This window comes from Bidens hawaiensis, unplaced genomic scaffold (assembly GCF_021521415.1).
Source record: "Bidens hawaiensis isolate Kalapana, Puna unplaced genomic scaffold, B.hawaiensis_p1.1 tig00013117_1, whole genome shotgun sequence".
Classification (NCBI taxonomy): Eukaryota; Viridiplantae; Streptophyta; class Magnoliopsida; order Asterales; family Asteraceae; genus Bidens; species Bidens hawaiensis.
This window is the reverse complement of record NW_027492107.1, coordinates 407628-424553: the sequence shown is the minus strand read 5'-3', so window position 1 is coordinate 424553 and position 16926 is coordinate 407628. Positions and strand designations below refer to the sequence as shown.

At 36.6% G+C, this 16926-nt stretch overlaps 3 protein-coding genes across 3 annotated transcripts; all 3 read right to left on the bottom strand.

Moving 5' to 3' along the window:
- Positions 1–906: 906 nt before the first annotated feature.
- On the bottom strand, positions 907–4915 carry LOC143543329 (recQ-mediated genome instability protein 1-like). Its single transcript, XM_077035676.1, has 8 exons — positions 4418–4915; positions 3380–3550; positions 3046–3191; positions 2691–2833; positions 1644–2608; positions 1451–1561; positions 1234–1362; positions 907–1146 (listed from the first exon to the last, which is right to left on the bottom strand). Exons 1-8 carry the CDS (start codon positions 4913–4915, stop codon positions 982–984), a joined length of 2328 nt encoding a protein of 775 aa, XP_076891791.1. The 3' UTR covers positions 907–981.
- Positions 4916–6580: 1665 nt separating this feature from the next.
- LOC143543309 (recQ-mediated genome instability protein 1-like) lies at positions 6581–9199 on the bottom strand. The gene is made up of 4 exons (XM_077035663.1): positions 9167–9199; positions 8818–9084; positions 6844–7014; positions 6581–6765 (listed from the first exon to the last, which is right to left on the bottom strand). The coding sequence occupies exons 1-4, from the start codon at positions 9197–9199 to the stop codon at positions 6604–6606; spliced, it is 633 nt and encodes a 210-aa protein (XP_076891778.1). The 3' UTR covers positions 6581–6603.
- Positions 9200–11349: 2150 nt separating this feature from the next.
- On the bottom strand, positions 11350–15458 carry LOC143543358 (SWI/SNF complex subunit SWI3A-like). The gene is made up of 7 exons (XM_077035699.1): positions 15207–15458; positions 13807–14345; positions 12447–13112; positions 12229–12365; positions 12102–12151; positions 11862–12004; positions 11350–11762 (listed from the first exon to the last, which is right to left on the bottom strand). The coding sequence occupies exons 1-7, from the start codon at positions 15307–15309 to the stop codon at positions 11571–11573; spliced, it is 1830 nt and encodes a 609-aa protein (XP_076891814.1). The 5' UTR covers positions 15310–15458; the 3' UTR covers positions 11350–11570.
- Between the last annotated feature and the right edge of the window lie 1468 nt (positions 15459–16926).

Here is a 16926-nt window from a genome sequence, read left to right as displayed (position 1 = left end):
TTTATTTTTATAGTTGTTTAAAGCTTTAAATATATTCAGTTCATCATTGTTTATTATTTTAACAATCCGTTATGGTAAAGGTGAAATATGTATGAAGAGAAAAGAAAAACGTTATAATGTGGAGTTTCAAATTTCACACCTAAGAACATGTGTTGTGATAGTGTAAAATGTGGTGGTGAGCTGAGGTGGACCAAAACGATTGGGTTGTATTTTTTATATATATATTTTTAAAATAATTAAATAGTCTTGCCCCTCGCCCTCGCTTCCGCAAACTTCTCAACCCTGGCCGCCCTTGCGCCCCTCCACACACCCTATGTAATCGTGTTAGTGTGTCACGCGCCCAAGCTAATTATGTGGTGGGCATTGCGCCCCTCTCGTAGCATACGCGTGTGGTCTCAGGTTGCTTTTGTACATATTTTTCTAATCTTTTTACCTTTTTGTGACGTGAAACATGAGTAGACTTGTTATAAAACTAACCATTTTACCTATCCATTAGTTGGACCAATTTATAAACCTAATCACATTAAAATTTATAAATAACTTAAAATACAAATATAATTAATTTAAAATAAAATAAGAAAGCAGTTATCTTTAACATATGAATTTATGATGTCAATATAATATATAGGTTGAAGTAGTAAATAATCAATAAAACAGATTTGGAAGGGAAAAAAGAAAGTAAAAAAAAAAATTAAATCCACTCTGCACAGATTTAAATAGATTTAACCAGAAATTATTAACAATAAAATTATATGTTGTCAACCAATCCAAATTATCTAACAAAAACATTAACACAACTATCAAACCTTGTACCAGAAATGAATCTTATTAGAACCTACAAACTTGTTGGTTTAGGCCTGAAATCTAGAGTTTAGATAATGTATGTAATGCACTATTAATTAACTAAAATAAAATGTACAAATGAACTAACTACATAAATTAAAAAAAAAAATTACTAAATGTACCAACAAAGCCATGATTCTACGGTGATAGAATAATCGGATCCATCTGTGAACGTTGACCATCGCCACCACTCGATTTTAATCTTCCAAGAAGCAACCATGCATCAGATAAAGAGCAGCCCTGCTCCATTTCTATGGCAACCGGAAGACTTGAGGCTTCATTTATCCTAACAACCATTGTTCCCTGCAATTCAATACCACCCGTAAATCAAACAACCAAATAAACAGCTTTGTGTAATTAAATTTAATTATTAAGTAATGGCTAGTTGACCTCAAAGTTGACTAAATAATCTTGAAACTGTTTCATTATATTCTTCATGTCTTGAACCCGAGATGGATCTGAAGAAGACAAGGCAGTGTTTATCTCTGCAGGAGAATAACCGATCTTTTTCTGTACAATCTGATAGATCAAAATGTTATCACAAGATTTATATGATTTAAACATTCGGATTTTAATATTATAAACGGAATAATATTAGCTAACTTACATTGTGATCAATGAGGATCTCAGATATTAAACTACCATCATCCACATATACTTTAAGCTCATATGTGTTTCTTTTCTTATACTGGAATTCCTTAACTCCAGTCACAAAACACTGTAGTTTTAAATGAATATTGTTATAAGTAAGATAATTTAACACATCTAAATAACATGATTAAAGGAAAAGATAATATCACCTTAATTTTACCCTCAACGTGAGATGCTTTATCTTTTGATTCAGCCCATTTGACTGACAAGTTGACCAAATATGTGAACGGATTTTCACTACTTCTATTCGCCATTTGGACATCTTCGCCATTAGAAAACGCCACTGGTGATGCCAGCTGGACGGGAACGGTGGTTTCTTCTCTAACCCTGCACGGGGTTGTTTCAACAGTTTCTCTGATGATGGGAGAAATAAAAGAAGCATTTTCCATGTTTACATTAACAGAATTTTCTGTTGCAGCCGTAGATGAAAATGGTTCAGTATTCATCCTACGGATGGAAACAGAAGATTCTACTTCGGTTCTTGGTGGCTGCTGTCCAACATGTTCCCGGTGAACAGGAACTGCAGAACTTGATGACACTTGACTGTTAGCGGGAGCTGCAGAACTTGATGGCATTCGACGGTTAACGGGAGCTGCAAAACTTGATGGCATTCGACTGTTAACGGGAGCTGCAGAACCTGATGGCACTCGACTGTTAACGGGAGCTGCAGAACCTGATGGCACTCGACTGTTAACGGGAGCTGCAGAACCTGATGGCACTCGACTGTTAACGGGAGATGCAGAACTTGATGACACTCGACTGTTAACGGGAACTGCAGTACTTGATGGCACTCGATTGTTAACGGGAACTGCAGAACTTGATGACACTCGACCGTTAATGGGAACTGCAGATTCTGATGACACTTGACCATTGAAAGGATCTGCAGCATTAACATAAACTGCAGGATTTGATGACATTCTGCTATTTATCGGAACTGCAGAATCTGACGACACTCGAGCATTAAAAGTATCTGCAGCATGAACAGAAACTGCAGGATTTGATGGCATTCTGCCATTAACCGGAACTGCAGAATCTGATGACACTCGACCATTAATAGGATTAGCAGCATTAACAGAAACTGCAGAATTTGATGACATTCTGCTATTAACCGGAACTGCAGAATTTCAAGGTTTGTTAACAATGATGAGGTGGACTTTAATACATGTTAATGGGTAAGAAAAACATAATGTGCGTACCTTCATTATCCACCTGCATTGGAGTTGCACCTTGAGGAATGGGATTGTTTAAGGGCGATAAATTTGAAGCGGGAATATCATTAGCGGGCCACGCTGCGCGAGTAGCTCTAGTTGATAAGGGAGGGATAACTCCTGTTCTTGTCCTAAAATTGAATTAAAATAACTTAATCAAATTAGCATATGTAATTTGCTCTAAATATAAAAGATTCGATATTTTTTTCTTTTTGTAGTGTCTGAAAACTGATTCTTTCATATTTGTATAAAAGCATTAACCACATGACATATTACAACTAAAAACAGTGGCATTGCTGCACTTGAAAAATATATGAGAATCTCATCAGAGAAAACATAATACCTATTTCCCCTTGGGGGCTTATTGACTTCAGTAACAAGTCTTTGCCGTGCTGCTTCCAGTTCCTCAACCGAACCTCCTAAAACTTGAATAACTTCTGGAACCAGCATTACGAGCCCGTGCCGTACATTTACATTAGAAATAGCAACCTAAAAAAGAACAAAATAATATTCATAAAATACTTGTCATGCACAAAATTTGTAGTATCTTTAGACAAATTAGAATAATTGCAATCAAGGTTGAAATAAGAATCAATGTTTGCAAGATATCAACTACGCAACAAACTAAATCATGTTCACAACTACAATAATAGGTTGCAAGATTTATAACATAACACCTTCAGTCCTGCAGGAGCAAGAGCATCTAGATCCTTGATAGGTTGATATTCCATGCCAAAAACGCGTTGAACACCATCAGTCATAGACAGCTTTAGGCATCTCTTTAAGCCAGGATTCGCCTTCTTGTAACGCTCTCGAAGAGGCTGACTAATGTTTACTATCTCATCAACCTGCAAAAATGAACTTATGTCAGTTTAGAGTGATAATGTTGAAGAACTCAATTACACATTCAAGATGCACAATCATGATTGCAAAAATCGCGCCTACGCACCAATTAATCCTTGATTAATAGCAAATCAGCGCTCGGCCGATGAGATTTCACCAATTCAATCCAATTAATCAGTAATCACAGAATTTGTCAAAACTGGTCATATTTCAGTCAACACTCGACAAAACTGGCCATATTTCAGTCAACACTCGACAAAACTGGCCAAATTTCGATCAAAATCAGTAAAATTGGGTCAAAATTGAAAATTTATGTACAACTTTTATCTGTGTGTATTTGAAAATTTACATATAAAATTTCAATCCAATTAATCCCTAGTCAGTACCGCACCACTCGACTAGCCCCTTGTGAGTTCTACAACACTGCACACAATGGATAAGACATTGCATAAAGTAACCTTTCAAAACTGAATCTGCAATAAGGTTTTCAACATTTGTGAACCAAAGCGAATAATAATGGAATCCCATCATTGCATTATTTCAAATTCCTAATAAACTTAATAATCTAAACAGTTCTAAAGTTATTTCAGTATCCGGAAACTTAGCAAACTTCAACTTACACAACAAACTTATTAACTAGTGCAATACATCACAACTCATCCAAGCATGCATATTTATGTTTATACTTATATATAACTAACTAGTTATGCATATATTAAAATTTAAATGAACATAAACGAACGTCCATGAACATAAATAAACGAGCAAAACACGTGTTCATGTTCGTTCATTTATTAAATAAACAAGCATAAACGAAATTCCTGCTGAACGTTCACAAAGCCTAAAACCGACACTAAAAATATCCAAACCACCTGTAACACAAACGGTCCAGGAAGATCAACAAGGTGCATTTTATGCACATCACTCGGAAGCACACCACCACCACAACAATTCATATCGGCATCCAAAAACCTCTCGAAACACAGTTTCGCCTTCTTCGCATCATCGAAGGTTACAAATCCCGGAACGGCCGTCTCGAGACCACGTAAACACGCATCCAACCATTCACGTTTTAATCTCAACCCTAACTCTTCCAAAACCCTACCAATTGGACTCTGAGACGTTGAATTCGTGTAATGTTCGGAAGAGTTTACAACCGGCGGTGGTGAATTGAAGATGTGTTCCGTTGCGTCGGTGAATTCTTCTTCGTCGGAGAGTTCGATTTGGATGGAGTTAGGGTTAGAGGTTTGGAGATTAAGAGGTTGTGGTTCGTGTTGTTGTGGTGGTGGTTGGTGCGTGACGTCATCTCCTTCTTCTTCTTCGTCAGATGAAGACGAGACTATACGTAGCAGACGTCTTCTAGAGGACATTGTTGTAGTCTACAATGGTGTGTTTCTTTTCCCTCCAGTTTTTCTGGCATTTTGAAATGCCACCCGGACTGATTACCCGAAAACACATACCCATTTACCTGAACCATACCCAAATTATATACCCAGAAATTTCTTTGTATTGCATAGGTTGTGAAGCATATATTATTTATTTATTGTCACTCTTCTATATATGAAATGTGCATTATATTTAAATTTGTAATAACTGTTGTATGTATAAAAGTTATAAAATAATTATAATGATTAAAATAATCTACTTGAAAGTCCCAACGGGTATACCCGATACCCGACGGGTAATGGAACCGGGTATGGGACACGTTTTACAAACGAGTATGGACATAGGATTACTAATACCCAGCCCAAACCCGACCCGTTGCCATCCCTAGGTATAAGGTGGGGCGTGAACAATAGGAGTCGGGTCTGAGTAATCTCGGCTCGTTTATTATTTATTAACTCATTTATATATGTTTTTTTATTATGTTATACATTTTGAGGAAAATCATAAACAAATTTAAGCTCGGCTCAAGCTTGTGTAGTATCTTGAACTGGCCAAAGTTTGGGCAAGTTTGGTTGTGTAGTATCTTGAACTGGCCAAAGTTTGGGCAAGTTTGGTTGTGTAGTTTACAAATTAATAATTAGAGCTCCAAAAGAGGTAATCATTAGAGATACATAGGGTTCGTTAAGGATTGAAAGCGTAAATGAGCTTCTCATACAATGCTCGATGATAGAGATCGATTCGAGATGATCAATCTCCCGATAAATCCGTATAGTGGGTTAGGCTTCAAGAACAAAAGAGAAGAAGAGAAACCGATTTGAGACAAATTTTATGATTATTTTCTTATTCTTTTTCTTAAACCGGTTTTGTACACCTGTAGTAGTGGTGATGGCAGCAAGAGAAGTGACTAGTGGAGTATATAGCCGAGTTTGATTCGCATAGCTTAAGTATTAGTCAAGTCAAAACCATATATAACAAATTGTGTTTGCATACTAGAGAACAGACTAGTCAATTTTCAATTTATTTTATTTTATTATTATTGTTTTGCTGTTTTACATTTGAGAAAGCATTTAATCATCCAGATAACACAATAGGGTACTGAATATATCAAGTCACTTGGGTTTTCAAAATCATGGGTTCTTATAAGTTATAAAAGTCACCAAAGTTTATAAATACTTAAGATTGATGTTTATATTCATGGTGAAAACCGTTGCAAACGGAAGCATGCAAATGGCTCAAAAGCTTCGACAATCAGACGTCCCCTAGACCAGAACGGTTCAAAGAGCATACCGTTCTTACATAGAATTAATCAACAAAACAAACTACTTATAACTGTAGAAGCTTTAAAAAGCAGTCTAGTTTACTCGTTACATTTAGAGCTATAAGGTCCAAGTCGTCTCCATGCTTTAACACTGATCCGATACATGAAGCAACACGATGGTACTCTTCTATTAGTAGAAACTGCAGAATATTAAAGGTTTGTTAACACTGAAACACACATAGCATTAAAGATTTGAAGTTGTACTGTGAGAAACAGTGTTGGTTAACAGTGGTTAAACATGGATATCATTATCGGGCCACGCAGCACGAGTAGCTAAATATTAACTTAAACAATCAAAATAACTTACATATATAGTACTGATTGTCCTTTTGTAGTTTCTGAAAACTGACTCATTCAGAGTTGATTAAACACATCCCACCAAGGCGGTTTATTGACTTCAGCAACGAATCTTTGCCATGCTGCCTCCAGCTCCTCAACCGAACCTCCTAAAACTTGAAAACCTTCTGGAGCCAGCATCATGATCCCAACGCTTACATTAACATTGGAAACAGCAACCTAAAACGGAAATATTAATCACAAATTCACAATTAACTTATTTTAAAAACATGTCTTGCAAAGTTTATAATACAGAACCTTGAGTCCAGCAGGAGAAAAAACTTTTAGATCTTTAATAGGTTGAAATTCCAAGCCAACAACCCTTTGAACACCATCAGTCATAGACAGCTTTAGGCATCTATCGAAGCCGGGACTTGCCTCCTTGTAACGGTCTTGACAAGGTTGACTAACGTTTTCTATCTCATCAACCTGCAAAAATGCATTTGTTAGTTTAAAGTGTAATTGTTGAACTCCATAAGGTGTGCAAACGAGCTGAGCTTTTTCGGGGTCAAGATGAGCCCGACCTCAAATAAAGTGTTATCGAGCTCGAGCCTTGTGTATATTTAAGTTTTACCTCCTTTGGACTTCTATGTATTAATTTCACACTGCTCAGCCGAGCTTTGGCTCGTTTAAGGTACCACAAGAGCTCGAGAAGAGCTTAGCCTCGCATATAAATTAATTAACAAATAACAAACAACCCGATCCCAAGCTTTAAAAAACAACTTGGGTCAATAAAAAACCTCAAAACGAGCCAAGTTTTTTCGAGCTCGAGACGAGCCCAAGCCTCAAATAAAGCTCGTTTAATTATCGAGCATTTGAGCCCGAACTAGAGCCATGTGTATCTTTAAATTCTACCTCTTTTATTTTAGACTTCTATGTATTAATTTCACACCGCACAGCCAAGCTTTCACTCATTTAACATACCACACGAGCTTGACCCAAGCTTAGCCTCATTTAAGGTTTTCTCAAAAAATATATAAAATAACTCAGAACGTGTATAAATTAACTAATAAATAATAAACGACCTAATCCCAAGCTTAAAAGACAACTCTGGTCGATAAGAAGCTCAAACGAGCGCCTTGTCGAGATCGAGATGAGCCTGAGCCTCAAGTAAAGCTCGTTTAGTTGTCAAGCCCGAACCCGAGGTCCCGAGCCTTGTGTATCTTTAAGTTCTACCTCTTTTGGACTTCTATATATTAATTTCACACCGCACAACCAATCTTTCGCTCGTTTAAAGCACTACATGAGCTTGAGCCCAGCTTCGCCTCTTTTAACGTTTTCTCAAAGTATATTAAAATAGTTCCAAACGTATATAAATTAACTAATAAATTTTAAACGAGTTTAAAAAACAACTTGGGTCGATAAAAAAGCTCAAAACGAGCCGAGCTTTTTGGGGCTCGAAACGAGTCCGAACTCAAACCTTGTGTATCTTTAAGTTCTACCTATTTTGGAGTTCTATATATTAATTTCACACCACACACCCGATGTTTCACTCGTTTAGGGTTCTACACGAGCTTGAGCCCAGCTTCGCCACTTTTAACGTTTTTCTCAAAATATATAAAAATAACACAAAACGTATATAAATTAACTAATAAATAATAAACAACCTGATCCAGGTCGATAAAAAGCTCAAAAGGAGCCGAGCTTTTTCGAGCTCGAGACGAGCCCAGTCCAATTAAAGTCCGTTTGGTTATCGAGCCCGAACTCATGCCTTGTGTATCTTTAAGTTCTACCTCTTTTGGAGTTCTATATATTAACTTCACACCGCCCAGCCAATCTTTCACTTGTTTAAGGTACTACATAAGCTCGACCCAAGCCTAGGCTCGTTTAAGGTTTTTCACCAAGTATACAAAAATAATTCAAAATGTATATAAATTAATTAATAAATAACAAAGGACCTGATCCCAAGCTTGAAAAAACAACTCGCGTCGATAAAAACCTCAAAACGAGCCGAGCTTTTTCGAACTCAAGACGAGCCTCAAATAAAGCTCGTTTAGTTATTGAGCCCAAACTCAAACCTTGTGTGTCTTTAAGTTCTACCTATTTTGGACTTCTATATATTTATTTCACACCGCACATCCAAACTTTCACTCATTTACGGTTTTTCTCAAAATATATAAAAATAACTCAAAACATATATAAATTAATCAATAAACAATAAACGAGCTAATCCCGAGCTTGAATAAACAACTCACGAGCTGAACTCGAGCTTTTACAAGTACACAAAAATACCTGTAACACAAACGGTCCAATCAGATCAACAGAATTCAACTGATCCACATTACTCGGAAGCACCCCTGCACCGCAACAATTCATATCGGAATCCAAAAACTTCTCGAAGCATAGTTTCGCCTTTTTCGCATCATCAAACGTTAAAAATCCAGAAACTGATGTCTCTAGGCCACGTAGGCAAGAATCCAACCATTCAGTCTTCAGTTTCAACCCTAACTCATCTTCCAGAATCCTACTAATAGTACTTGTTGTGGAATAATATTCCGTCTGATGTTCGGTGGTTTGTTCCGTTAGGGTTAGAGTTAGTTAGGGTTTGTGGTTGCATATCGTTGGGTGAACGTAAACACACTGGTTCGACAATGGCGTCTTTTGTTCCCGCCATTTTTTTTTGACGTAATGTTTTGAAATCAAACGGTGGATTGTAGAAGAGATAAAAAGTTAGGTGAAGATATTTTACAGTTAAGAGTAGAATAGAGAAAGATATCTTTTTGTCGGTTTGTGTTTCTAGCTATGGGCAAACTGGGTATTTTTAGAAACCGGAACTAAATAGGAACCAGTTTCGATTTTTTAGTATGATTAACAAAAGTTAAAAGCGGGCCGGGTAAGAACTGGTTTCGGGTATAGTCGGGTATTTGATCGGGTTTTAGGATTTTTTTCGGGTTTCAGGTAGACGTCCGGGGAGAGACACAATATCAGGTCGTACCCGCGGATCAAATACTGGTAGGAGTCGGTTCTGGGCCGGGTTCGGAAGCGGGTGTGTTGTGCACTTCTAGGTGTGTAAGGAACCAAGAAAACGATACGAACATAAAAAAATTGAAACTAGTTTCAAGTATGGTTAGCAAAAGTTAATATCGGGTTGGGTAGGAATCAATTTCAAGTATAGTCGGGTATGTGACTGGGTTTTGGGATTTTTCAGGTTTAGGGTAGACGTCTAGGGAGAAACACAATATCAGGTCGTATATGCGGATCAGGTACGTGCAAAAATCGGGTCCGGGACCGGGTATTTTGTGCAGGTGAGTAAGAAACGGAAAAAACGACTCGAACATGAAAAATCTAATCAAAACAAAAACTGATAGTTTGGGTTTATGATATTGTAAAATTGAAGTTTATGTTCGGTTTTGGTTTTGCATGTAATCAAAACCGAGAAAAACTAACTGAATTTCTAGATTTTTATTTATATTTTGTTTTAAGTCATTTATAAGAATTTAATAGATATGACATATGTAACTCAAATATTTATTTTGTAAAATGTATAATAACTAGTGATTTAACCGGCGCGGTGCGCCGGGGCAAGTTGGTAAAACCTTGGCGGTGCTAAAACTAAAGTGCTGTCGGTGCTAAGCGTTGAGGTGGTAAGTCGACACGATTTCGATCGGTTTTGGTTACGTGTGTTAGTGTACCGTAAATAAAACAAAAACAAAATATAAAAATTGAGTAGACCAATGGGGTGGTGTTAGTAGGTAAAACTCGAGCGTTGGTAAAACCCGACTTTGTCTATCTCGGGCGTTGAGGCATTGAGCTACGCAAATTCGATCGGTTTTTATCACGTTCTTTATGGTACAAGAACTGAAACAAAAACAAAATTTGACATTCAGTCGGTTTCGTTGTATTTGTTCGGTATTGGACCTAATATATAATGCGATAAGTCTACTCGAATTCAGTCAGTTTCCGTCATGTCCGTTATGCTACCGAAACTAAAATAAAACAAAAACAAACGTTACTGCATATTTTACAAGTCATCAACGAACTCTTAAGAAAGAGTTGGCAGGCATGGCCCAACACTAAAGATCCAATATAAAAAAAGTAAAACAAAAATACTATACTCCTTGATCGGACCTGCGCAAGGATAGCAATTAACAACACACCACCACCACCAGAATAACCACCCCACCATGACCAAAGTTATGACTTGATGCCACAAACATGTAATATATACTTATTAGATAATTAGTTAGTTTATAATTAACAAAATTATGTATAATTTAATTCATTAAAATCAGACAACATTGTTTTTTCGTCCTAAAATTTTCAAGCTCATTTAGTAAAACCAAATCAAACCGAAACCAAAATGAAAACTGAAAAAATCGAAATTGAAAGCTTTCAAAATCAAAAAATCCAAAAATGAAAATTAATTTTACTATGCAAAGGCATCTAACTGAAACTAATTTTAAACATAAAATATTATTAAAATCAAACTTGAAAACGAATTGTATTAATCTGGTAACTAAACCGACTTTTGATTAGCAATGAAAGTTAACTATCAACATAAAAAATAATATTAAGATCAAACTTTAAAAGAACTGAATTTGCAAACATAAAATAATTGCTTTGTACATATGTGAAAGCTTAAGAGATATATTTTGTTAATGTTCATGAATATTGTTTTGTGTGAGACAAATGTTACTTGTGTGTATATTATATATATATATATGATGTCCATTGTCACACTCGTAAGCTTGAACTTGGCAGCTTCAAGCTTATGAGTTTGGCAAACACTGTATGAAGTTTCGCTTTACCAAGAACGCGTATTTTAAATCTTTCAAAACAACACATCAACCACTTAAACGCCACAATTGACAATTATTTATTTCCAACTAGAGTCGCATAAAATATAATCCCCAACAACACATGATTAAAATTAGCTAACTAATCTTAGCCCTGTTCAAATATCAATTACAAATGCTACATTTTCTTACAAATCAGATAGTTAAAAAAGACTAATAAACAACTAATCTAAACTTGATAACGACGATTTAGAGTATAATCTGCTCTTGAGGCTTCACCATCGTCTTTTCCTTATCCCTCCGTCTATCAATCACCTTCTGAACAGCGTCCATTCGCTCGGTTAGCAGTGACTCTTCAATTTCCATCATCTGATTATACTCTTTTTCCATCAACCCCTCCGCCTCATTCAATAACCCCATTTTATATTCCAATTTCTTCAACTATTTAATACAAAATCAACGCCCGTTTCATTAAACAAACAAACAAAAAGACTACAAGATAATATTCTTATTCTTATTATATTGTAAAACAAAGCTCACCTGTGCATTTATTACAGACGACACAAGGTTTTCAATTTCTCTTTCTTCTTGCACTGCTAATAATTTGGCGTGTGCAGCTGCAGCTCCAAGAGCCGTTGCACTTGTTGCTCGCATTCGTAAAGGTAACGGAATTAAACCCTTTTCTGCCAAAATAATAATCAAAACTTACTGTTAATACCTCGTGTACAAAAGTAATAACACATGAGTAATTGAGTATCTTCTGATAATAACTGCCAATACCTGACTCGATCGACCTTGCATCCATATCTAACTCATTGCCTTGAACATTCCTGAAAAAATAAAGAAAAGTAATTCATAAATTCTGATAAAACCAGAAAGTAAAATGATCAATAAATAGATAAATAACCTCTCGGACGCGTTTCCATTTTCTTCACTATCGAATATTTCCTTTGGAATTTCATTTTCGTCGCAAAGAGCTGTGATAGCAGCCTCGGCTGCAGAGGCGGTGACATGTGGACCAACCACAGCAGTGATATGAGCAACCTAAAAATATAAAAAAAATATACACCCTTTTAATGAATAATTGTTAAATTCACCAAATTTAAAAAACACAAAGACGGATACCTGCTGCATTAATGAACTACCGACATCAGGAAGATGTTTCTGATTCTTAACCTCACAAACTTGACCATCTTTTTCCTTCATTTCTTCACTCAAAGGTAAAGACGGTGGTACTTGCTCCTCTTCTTTATTTATTTCCATTTTTGAGTTGCTGGAATCTGAAACCGGTGCAAGACATATTCTCTTTGAAGGGGGCTCTTCGATATCAGCATCACCGTTCTCTTGACTTTTGTTTTCAACTTCGACATGTTGACTCTTGTTTTGAACTTCAACATGTTGATTTTCGTTTTCAACTTCAATATGTTGAGCTTTGTTTTCAGCTTCAACATGTTGACTTCCAATATCTTTAATCTCTTGTAGTCCTTGTTTCCCGTTGTTTGTATGTTTATTATTTGTGGGCCCCAACATAAGGTGCCCGAAAGGTAACTGTAGAAGCTTTGAAATACAATCTTGTTTACTCTTTGTTTGCACATTTTGAGCTACAAGGTCCCAATCATCGCCGTGCTTTAACACAGATTCTAGAAGAAGTAACGTTTCTGATTCACTCCAAGAAGCAGCAAGCGTCCCGTTCTCTGGAGTGTGGTCGACAAATTTGTAATCATCAACAGAATTGTTGGTTCCATAAGATCCCTCTTTGAAGCATTTGGTACAGATGATTGAAGACCCGGTCTGATACGGTAAAATCAAATGGAATAGGGGTTATAATGTATGGTAGTCAAATACTCAAATATGATGTTTTTTGAATCAAATATGGTAGAAAATCATGGATCATAAGTGGATTTATAAACTTATACAACATTAAAACTGCAACTACAGGTAGGCCTGTAAACAAACCAAGTGAACACTGTTCGTTGAACTTTCTTTGGCCAAACACAAACAATCAAACAAACGGATCCTGTTCAAGTTCGCTCGTTAAGAAAAAAGAGCATGCCGATGTGCATTTATGTTCATTCATTAAAAATTTAAACTAACAAATCGCAAACACAAATGAACACAAACGAACGACATAATCGAACACGGACATACACAAACAAAAATGAGCAGGCATAAACACGCAAACAAACTTTATTGAACATAAACGGGAGACAAGCGTCTGCGATTTTGAAATATGTGGTTTGTTGTTTAGCATATTGCATGTTTATTAGTTTCAAAAAATTATAAACTTACATAGTTAATGGGTTAAACATGAACGTTCATTTAAATAACATTGTTCATGTTCCTTCCTTTATTATAAAACAAACTTTCTGCCAAACTGTTCACTGAACGTTCAGTTCGTTTATAGATTTAAATGTTAAACATCTTAAGGCAAAACTAAAAGGCTGTAATTAATCAATCAATCAGCAATATATGAATAAAAATATACCTTCAAACACTCGTAATAACCCGACTCGCATCGTCCCTTACACTTCCCACAAACCAACTCAACCAACTCTTGAAACACATCCGAATGTGACGCCAACGGTGGCATCTTAACCTCCCCCTCCACCACACCACACCCATTCCCAGACCCCACACCAACCGAAACCGGCTTCAACGAATTCGGCACCGCCACAACCCGAACTCCATTCGGCGGCCCTTCCTCCACCTTAACCAAATCCTCATCATCCCCATCCCTATCCCCATCACCATCGCCGTCAATCGCCTTCTCCGACAACCCATAATTAATCAACCCCCAATTCTCTAACAACCTAAACACCTTCAACAAATAATTAACATCTCCAACCAACGACTTCCGAACCTCGGACAACGTTAACCTTCTAGACGGATCTTCTCTAAACTTCGAGATAATGAAATCTCGATACTCCTTGTAAACCCTAGGGTTTCGGGTAATCGAAGTACCGTTAAAAAACTCTGGCAGTGAGGTTTTCTCGATCTGGTGAATATAATCCCATGAAAACCAATCTAAACAATAAACATAGAGGCAAAGTTAGCGTACAAACTAAAAAACTGTACTAAACATGCGAATCAAATAGTGTAATTAGGGGTCGCTTCATGTACAAAATAATCTAACCATGAGAACGTTGGAAACAATACCACCTACAATACCAATTTACATAAGCAATATTTTATAATAACAAAGAAAAAAACCTAATAGTAACAACAAAAGAATCAGAATCTAACCAGTTAATACGGAAAAATATCGGATATCGGTCGATGACCGGTATTTGAGAAATCGGTTATCGCGGTGGGATATCGTTAATTTTAATATCATGCTGAATTTATACATATAACAGTTTGACACTAACAATTCGGTATACTCTCCTACCATTAACAAATTATCCTTTTGCAACTTGCAAAACACTAACAATTGTAGCAATTAGAAACCTATTAAGACTCAAAATACTAACACTAAACATTTAAACACTAAAACTTGAAAATTAGCATATCGTTGATATTATTGGTACCGATATATTCTGACAGATATTTCACATTGACAGCATAGATCAGAATCAACAACAAAATATTAACAGCAGATACTAACAAAAGAAAACCTAATTATAATAATAACAAAATGTAAATCAACAAATACTTATAATCGGAAACCAGCAAATCCGAACATAATAATAATAATAATAACAGCGAATTGGTTGTTCTCACTGTTATCATGATAAGAAGTATTTGTATTTGATGGTTGTATGTATAATTACACAAATTGATTCGCACGTGTAGGACGTTAATTGAATTTGAAATTGATACAAACCGTAAAAGAAAGAGAACACAATTGAGCTAGGGTTAGGGTTTGAGATAACGGCGGAGACTTACCGGAGGAGCTTGGGATGGTGTAGAGTTCGAATTGGATACGGTGATCTACGGCGGGAAGTGATGGTTTTAAAATAAATTGATGATGGCTTGAGCTGTTCTCCATTGAGATGGGTTTGATTCTGCAACGAGTCTTGGATATTAAAAATATTGAGTCAGCCGAGTCGTTTTAGTCACAACTCGCTCTTATTATGTGAAAGCCTTTGATAGCGAGTTATATGATGCCCATATCCTTTTTATTTGCCCCTTGTGTTTGTTACTGTATATTATTATTAGGTTTTATTTCTGCTTCCGTCATTTTGTTTTAGCGGTACGAGTAGGTGGCGTTAAATAGTTTGATCCTTAAACTGAATGTGTTTTTATCTTATCGTACTGTCGTGCATTCGGGCGTGTGTTCATGGGTGTTGGCCTTAGGTGAGGGTTTTCCCCGGATCGAACGGCGAATGTATCCCGATGTGGTGAATTTTCCATTTGAAGGATTCGTTGGTCTTTCAAAACGAAAAGATAAAATAAGCCCACTTGGGGTTTACGTCCCACCGTGTGTACACACTAGAGGTTCTGCTGTTGTGGTGGCACAGTGACTGTCAAGTGGCAGTTGACAGTATGGTTTCCCGGAGGGACGATCAAACCGAACTCTGAAGCCAGCGTGGGCCCCAGTGGCGAAGCTTGGGCATACACGTCGAGGGGGCCAGACTCAGTATGTATAAAAAAAACATAGACTAGAGGGGGGGCTCAAAATTTCGGTCGGAAACGGATGAATTTATACCATGTATAAAAATTTTCGGCTGAAAAAGGATAAATTTACACCGCCGAGTGAAAAAAAAAAGAGGTCGGGCTCAACATTTCGATCGAAAACGGGTAAATTTACACTATGTATAAAAATTTACGGGCAAAATGTGGATAAATTTACACTACCGAGCAAAAAAACGAGGGGGACGGGCTCAAAATTTCGGTCGAAAACGGGTATATTTACACCATGTATAAAAAATTTCGGCCGAAAAAGGATAACTTTACACTACCGAGCGAAAAATCGGAGGGGGGCGGGCCACCCTTGGCCCCAACTAAAGCTACGCCCCTGGTGGGCCCGGTTAAGACACCATGGTCAGAGTGGGGACAACAAGACTATCCAAATTAAAGAATGTTATTATTAACAACTATGCACAGTAAAATTAACACTTTTATCTAAGTAAGGTGTTGTGTAACAACTTATAACACTTGAAAGAATATTTCTATAGCTATACAAAGATACGGTCAAAACATGAAATTAACACAAACTTTAACCCAATGCCTATCTATTTTCTAGATTGTGATGCATATGTTTCCAGATGAATACTTTGAAGAAGAACATTGCTATGTTTTACGGCTTTTCTGCTCTGATGATGGCCATTTGCAAGAGACATTCTAAAATCTATACGCTTCGGTTCAAATTTTTCATCACTATGTTATTGTTTGAAATTTTAGAAAATTAAGGATTATCAAATTTGTATTCAGCCCTCAAAAGCCCATGAGATCAGTAGCCTTTTAGGTCACCAGCCCATTTGACCTACAGTCCATTATTCTTTTCCATTTAACTATAGATGCACAAATTGAGTTTTTCAAATACCCGGTTTCGAGTATGAAACTGGTTTAGTATGATCAGGTATTGGAAAGTCGGGTATTAATAATACCCGGCTTGGGTTCGGGTCCGGGTATTGTTTCTATAAACCATACCCTATACATCATG